At 41.7% G+C, this 7,311-nt stretch overlaps 1 protein-coding gene across 4 annotated transcripts in view; it reads right to left on the reverse strand.

Moving 5' to 3' along the window:
* Nucleotides 1–6,731, reverse strand: part of nedd4l (NEDD4 like E3 ubiquitin protein ligase) — a 497,553-nt gene extending 490,822 nt beyond the window's left edge. For all 4 annotated transcript variants that reach the window (XM_087990470.1, XM_043678365.2, XM_087990460.1 and 1 more), the window contains exon 1: nucleotides 6,532–6,731. In XM_087990470.1, the coding sequence (XP_087846596.1) occupies nucleotides 6,532–6,576 (45 nt within the window). In that variant the 5' untranslated portion in view covers nucleotides 6,577–6,731. The remainder of the gene's footprint in view (nucleotides 1–6,531) is intronic.
* Between the last annotated feature and the right edge of the window lie 580 nt (nucleotides 6,732–7,311).

The raw sequence follows: 7,311 nt of genomic DNA on the forward strand, positions 1-7,311 counted from the left end.
ATATCATAGCAATTACAGAAACATGGCTCAGGGATGGGCAGGACTGGCAGCTTAATGTTCCAGGATACAAATGCTACAGGAAGGACAGAAAGGGAGGCAAGGGAGGAGGGATAGTGGCATTTTTGTTAAGGGATAGAATTACAGCTGTGCTGAGGGAGGATATTTCCCGAAATACATCCAGGGAAATTATTTGGGTGGAACTGAGAAATAAGAAAGAGGTGATCACCTTATTGGGATTGTATTATACACCCCCCAGTAGTCAGAGAGAAATTGAGAAACAAACTTGTAAGGAGATCTCAGCTATCTGTAAGAATAATTGGGTAGTTATGGTACGGGATTTTAATTTTCCAAACATAAACTGCGACTGCCATAGTGTTAAAGGTTTAGATGGAGAGGGATTTCTTAAGTGTGTACAAGACAATTTTCTGATTCATTATGTGGATGTACCTACTAGAGAAGGTGCAAAACTTGACCTACTCTTGGGAAAGAAGGCAGGGTAGGTGACTGAGGTGTCGGTGGGGGAGAATTTAGGGCCAGCGACCATAATTCTATCCGTTTTAAAATAGTGTTGGAAAAGGATAGACCAGATCTAAAAGTTGAAGTTCTAAATTGGAGAAAGGCCAATTTTGACGGTATTAGGCAAGAACTTTCGAAAGGAGAAAGTGAGGGCTGCAGATGCTGGAGATCAGAGCTGAAAATGTGTTGCTGGAAAAGCGCAGCAGGTCAGGCAGCATCCAGGGAACAGGAGAATCGACGTTTCGGGCATAAGCCCTTCTTCAGAACTTTCGAAAGCTGTTTGGAGGCAGATGTTCGCAAGTAAAGGGATGGCTGGAAAATGGGAAGCCATCAGAAATGAGATAACAAGAATCCAGAGAAAGTACATTCCTGTCAGGGTGAAAGGGAAGGCTGGTAGGTATAGGGAATGCTGGATGACTAAAGAAATTGAGGGTTTGGTTAAGGAGAAGAAGGAAGCATATGTCAGGTATAGACAGGACAGATCGAGTGAATCCTTAGAAGAGTATAAAGAAAGTACGAGTATATTTAAGAGGGAAATCAGGAGGGCAAAATGGAGACATGAGATAGCTTTGGCAAATAGAATTAAGGAGAATCCAAAGGGTTTTTACAAACATATTAAGGACAAAAGGGTAACTAGGGAGAGAATAGCGCCCCTCAAAGATCAGCAAGGCGGCCTTTGTGTGGAACCGCAGAAAATGGGGGAGATACTAAATGAATATTTTGCATCAGTATTTACTGTGGAAAAGGATATGGAAGATATAGACTGTAGGGAAATAGATGGTGACATCTTGCAAAATGTCCAGATTACAGAAAAGGAAGTGCTGATGTCTTGAAATGGTTAAAAGTGGATAAATCCCCAGGACCTGATCAGGTGTACCAGAGAACTCTGTGGGAAGCTAGAGAAGTGATTGCTGGGCCTCTTGCTGAGATATTTGTATCATCGATAGTCACAGGTGAGGTGCTGGAAGACTGGAGGTTGGCAGACGTGGTGCCACTGTTTAAGAAGGGCGGTAAAGACAAGCCAGGGAACTATAGACCAATTAGCCTGACCTCGGTGGTGGGCAAGTTGGAGGGAATCCCGAGGGACAGGATGCACATGTATTTGGATAGGCAGGATTGATTAGGGATAGTCAACATGGCTTTGTGCGTGGAAAATTGTGTCTCACAAACTTGATTAAATTTTTTGAAGAAGTAACAAAGAAGATTGATGAGGGTAGAGCAGTCGATGTGATCTATATGGACTTCAGTAAGGCGTTCAACAAGGTTCCTCATGGGAGACTGATTAGCAAGGTTAGATGTCATGGAATCGAGGGAGGACTAGCCATTTGGATATAGAACTGGCTCAAAGGTAGAAGACAAAGGGTGGTGATGGAGGGTTGTTTTTCAGACTGGAGGCCTGTGACCAGTGGAGTGCCACAAGGATCGGTGCTGGGCCCTCTACTTTTTGTCATTTAAATAAATGATTTGGATGCAAGCATAAGAGGTACAGTTAGTAAGTTTGCAGGTGACACCAAAATTGGAGGTGTAGTGGGCAGCGAAGAAAGTTACCTCAGATTACAACAGGATCTGGGCCAAATGGGCCAATGGGCTGAGGAGTGGCAGGTGGAGTTTAATTCAGATAAATGCGAGGTGCTGCATTTTGGGAAAGCAAATCTTAGCAGGACTTATACACTTAATGGTAACGTCCTAGGGAGTGTTGCTGAACAAAGAGACCTTGGAGTGCAGGTTCATAGCTCCTTCAAAGTGGAGTCGCACGTAGATAGGATAGTGAAGAAGGCGTTTGATATGCTTTCCTTTATTGGTCAGAGTATTGAGTACAGGAGTTGGGAGGTCATGTTGCGGCTGTACAGAACATTGGTTAGGCCATTATTGGAATATCAGAAAGATATTGTGAAACTTGAAAGGGCTCAGAAAAGATTTACATGGATGTTGCCAGGGTTGGAGGATTTGAGCTGCAGGGAGAGCCTGAACAGGTTGGGGCTGTTTTCCCTGGAGCGTCGGAGGCTGACGGGTGACCTTATAGAGGTTTATAAAATTATGAGGGGCATGGATAGGATAAATAGACCAAGTCTTTTCCCTGGGGTTGGGGAGTCCAGAACTAGAAGGCATAGTTTTAGGGTGAGAGGGGAAAGATATAAAAGAGACCTAAGGAGAGGGTGTTACTTGTATGGAATGAGCTGCCAGAGGATGTGTTGGAGGCTGGTACAATTGCAACATTTAAGAGGCATTTGGATGGGTATATGCATAGGAAGGGTTTGGTGGGATATGTGCTGGGTGCTGGCAGGTGGGACTAGATTGGGTTGGGATATCTGGTCGGCATGGATGGGTTGGACCGAAAGGTCTGTTTCCATGCTGTATACCTCTATGACTCTGATTTCAACTATTCCTTCTCAAACTGCAGGGTGAATTCTACCATATTCTGGACAAACTTCACAAATTCATTTTCTTGGGATTCGCCACCAACCTAATTTTTCAGGTCCTCTGCATATTGAAGTCCCCGGTATTATTCTCACAGTACCTTTCTAACATGGCTTTTCTATCTGCTGATTTAGATTCTTCACCACATCCTGACAACTGCTATGGAGTTAGTAAATTACTGTCATCAGGGTAACTTTCTCTTAGTGGTTCCTCAACTCTATCTGCACAGAGTCCATGCCATCTGACCCTATAATCATGTCTTGCTGTTGATTTAATTTCATTTCTTCCTACAAGTCAACATCACTCTTGATTTCTCTCCAAAAACTGCTGCCAGACCTGCTGAGCCCTTCCAGCAGTTTTTGTTATGTTATTCCATGCTTTCCAAACCAGCTTCCATCCTTTCCATTAAATTATGTTCTTTCAAAAGTTAGCTCCTCATTTTCTGACATGCAAAATCCGAATCACATTGCAACCTTAGGTGACTTATAATGCCTCAAACTGAAATGAGTCAGTCAGTCTTATGATCAAATTCTTCCATGGTCTACATCTTAACACCTCCAGTGTGACAACCTACCATAAAAATTATTTTCAAAATCTGGCTTTGCACATCTCCAACTTCCCATGCCTGACTGGACTTAGGAGGCAGGAGTAAGCCACCTGGCCATTTAGGCATCAGTGGAGAGAAATCAAGAGTTCATGTTTTGGATCTCACTTTAGGCTCCATCTGAACTGATCTGGGACCAGGACCCAAATGGAAAGGCTAAATAGACTAGTCACAAGGACTGTAAACTAGTTGAAGTTGGGGAGGGCTCAGCAGAGGTTATTCAAGTTTCCCGAACAAGTAACAGGATGGAGAGTATGGGAAAGATCAGGAATCTAACTTCAGGCACAGCAGATAAGGGAGAAACTATGAGAAGCGGACAATCAATGCAGGACTGAGGGAATTGTATTTGAATGCACACAGTATACAAAACAGATAAATGAGCTTGTCGTTCAGATTTGATATTGGGTACAACGTTGTAGGTATCAGAGATGTGGCTACAAGGAGATTGGGCTGGGAATGCAGTATTCAAGGAGTCCTATGGAAAGGACGGGCAAGGGGTGATGTTGACTTGCAGAAAGAAATGAAATTAAATCAACAGCAAGACATGATTATAAGATCACAACTGAAATAGCTGTAGTCTCAGCTCTGCTTTCCTGTTTGCACTCCATAATAAATCGATCTAACTCCACCTCAAATAAAGTAAATCATTTTCTGGGGAAGACAATTAAACACTCAACCAACACATGAGAAAACATTTTTTCTCATCCATTTTAAATGAAGGACCTCTTCCCCTTAAGATATTGAGAGGACTGAATAGGTGACCAGATGATGATTCAAACCAGAAGACCAAGTTTCAATATGATTGCTTCTCATTCTCTAAACTCCAGTGGGTACTGACATAAATTAGGAGAAAGTGAGAACTGCAGCTGCTGGAGATCAAAGCGGAGAGTGTGGTGCCGGAAAAGCAGGTAGCATCCAAGAAGCAGGAGAATCAACATTTCGAGCAAAAGCCCTTCGTCAAGAATCATTCCTAATGAAGGGTTTATGCATGAAATATTGATTCTCCTACTCCTCAGATGCTACCTAACCTGTTGTGCTTTTCCAGCACCACACACTCAACACCAGACATAAATTATTCAACCTTTCTTCATTCCAAGACTGAGTTCAGTGAACCTTCTCTAAACCAATTCTAAACAATGCTAAATAAGGAGATCAAAACTTAATACATTACTCCAGATGCATCTCACCAACCTGTACAGCTGCAATAAAACTTCCCTTTCTTATTTTCCATCCCATTCCAATAAATGGTACCATTCAATTTATCTTCCTCAACAATCATTCTAACTACGTACTAACTTGATGCACCAGGATGCCCAGAAAACTGTGTACCACAAAGGTATGCAATCTCATTCCATTTGAAAAGCAGTATTTTTCTTTTCTTCCTGCCAAAGTGGACAAGTTCACATTTACCCTCACTATACTCTGTTGGCCAAATGTTTGGCAACTCGCTTCATCTATCAATATCCATTTGCAAACTCTCTACTTCCTCATGACAAGTTACTTGCCTCCTTATGTTTGTACAATCAAAAATTAGGTATCATGCATTCAGTCTCATCTAAGTCATTTCTGTAGAATGCCAATAGTTGAATGACCTAGCACTAACCTTTGCAGCATTCAATAGTGATTGCTTGACAATTCAAGACCAGTTTCCATACTCTCTACATTCTGTTAGCTAAGCAGTCCTTAATCCATGCTAATGCTACCTCCTGTATGACTGATTGATGGACCTTCAACTGTTGGGGCCAGAAATTTCAGAACTCCCTCCTTAAATTTCCCCACCTCTCTCTCTCTATCCGCCTTTAAGATGGATTTTAAAACCAGCTCACCATGATAAAGTCTTTATTAGCTTTGCTTTAATTTGTGCTTGATTATATTCTTGTAAAGAATCTTAAAATGTTTAGGTACATTGAAGTGTTACATAAATGCAACTTAATATTGATGAGCACAAATTCTGACTCAGAACCTCATGATTACAATCTTATTGTGGCCATACACCTGGACTCGTAAGAAATGGCCTCTTGAACAAAGTACCTAAGATTTGTCAGTTCCCTTAAATCAGGAACACCAAGAGTTAATGTCAACATTGACAGCATTTTTAAAAATACATAATATAACTGTTCTATCAAATATTTAATGTATTGCCTGTACACACTTACAACTAATCTACAATACTGCACACTCTTTCGTACCCATATCACTCATGTTGGACCAACAGTCTTTTCAGAACATAACCAAATAAATGAAGACCCAATTTTTTTCCAGGAGTATATTTATATTTTTCCATGAAAGGAAAAGTCCAGGATTTCTATAAACCTCCCTCAAATTACAAGCAGTTTCAAATTTGGTGCTGACTTCGAAAATATGAAAAAAAAACATGGTGTCCTTGCTAAGATCCCCTGGTTGAGGTAACAAACCATCTCAGTTTTTCCTTGGTATTAAATAGAAGTAGAAAACTAGAGTCTTTGAGCCCATAACCCCAATTTCTTCTTCACGCTAACACTACGTATCCTACTCACTGCAGTGACTACACCATTCCCTCTTCCGAAAAAATGTGTGTTACCAAACAACTCCCAAACCACTATTTTGTTCAAGCTCTAAAGCGATAACAAGGCAGAGTTACGCGGCGTCATTGATGGGGCAAAAAAGTAGCTTCTCGTTTAATTCATAACTTGCACCTTTTTCCAGATACAGCAAAGGAAATGAAATCTTCAAAAGAAAAACAAAAAAAAGTTCCTCACCTACCCCACATACAAACAATAACCGTCAGTTTTGTAGATCCTGTACAAAAGTAGACATTTAAATGCCAGAGAATTGCTAACATTTTGTGTTTACAAAGTAGAATAAACAAATAGAAGAAACGCTCGTGTCCTAATTACTGACAGTATAACAGCAGACACTTTTTTCTATACTTGATGTCACTACAGTACAGGTTACGGAAACTGTACTCGCTTGAAATCAGAAATAATGTACACCGTAAAATAAATTGTACTCACTTCATCTTCTGAAAGCCCATAAATAGTATCGATCTGCGTCGCCATAGAATCAAAACGGAAAAAGGGACAAAGAGAGGGTGGGGGGAGAAAGTAGCACACAAATACACACTGGACAAGCTTCCCCAAAAAAATACCTGCTTATATGAAACAAAAAAGCCCACTCCCAGCAGGAATATCCTTCACAAACTGCCCTGCAAAGGCAACAACAAAGTGATCGCGTGGGGAACACGCCAAGACATGCACCAAGAATATCCCCGAACAATCAATCGCTCCTTTTCAAAAGCAAACAAAAATTCGTTGCCTCCAAATCCCCCTTGCAGGGAAACTCGAGACATGCGCGTTCGCTACATTGTTACATCCACGCCCATGGCGCAACCGAGCTTGATATCCTTGATTGACGTCCACTCTAGTCCAATCGCCGGCGGGCACCGGCCGGCTCCCAGCCAAACGAATGCCCAGATTCCGTCCCGAGGCGGAAGGGTGGGCGGGGCTGAGGAGCAGCAGGTTTGGTCGAGTGGGAGTTCCACAGTTCATGAGAGAGTGTTACAGGAGGTGGGGTTCTATTCTTTCAGCTTCTCTTCGTGGTGTGAGGAATACACCTTCCAATGGTTCTTTTTTCTGTTCAGTGTCTCTGCATAAGCGTATAAGAGGTTTCCCCATTCGTAAATGGGGATGGTGATTCAAGTTCTGTTGAACTGTTAGTTCATTTAACAAAATATCTTTGTTTTGTCGTTTAATTGTGACAGGGTTGATTAAAAAGGCCGAGTCACTTTGGTGTTG

This window comes from Chiloscyllium plagiosum, unplaced genomic scaffold (assembly GCF_037043375.1).
Source record: "Chiloscyllium plagiosum isolate Xiang-an unplaced genomic scaffold, Cpla_swu_hap1 HiC_scaffold_1, whole genome shotgun sequence".
Classification (NCBI taxonomy): domain Eukaryota; kingdom Metazoa; phylum Chordata; class Chondrichthyes; order Orectolobiformes; family Hemiscylliidae; genus Chiloscyllium; species Chiloscyllium plagiosum.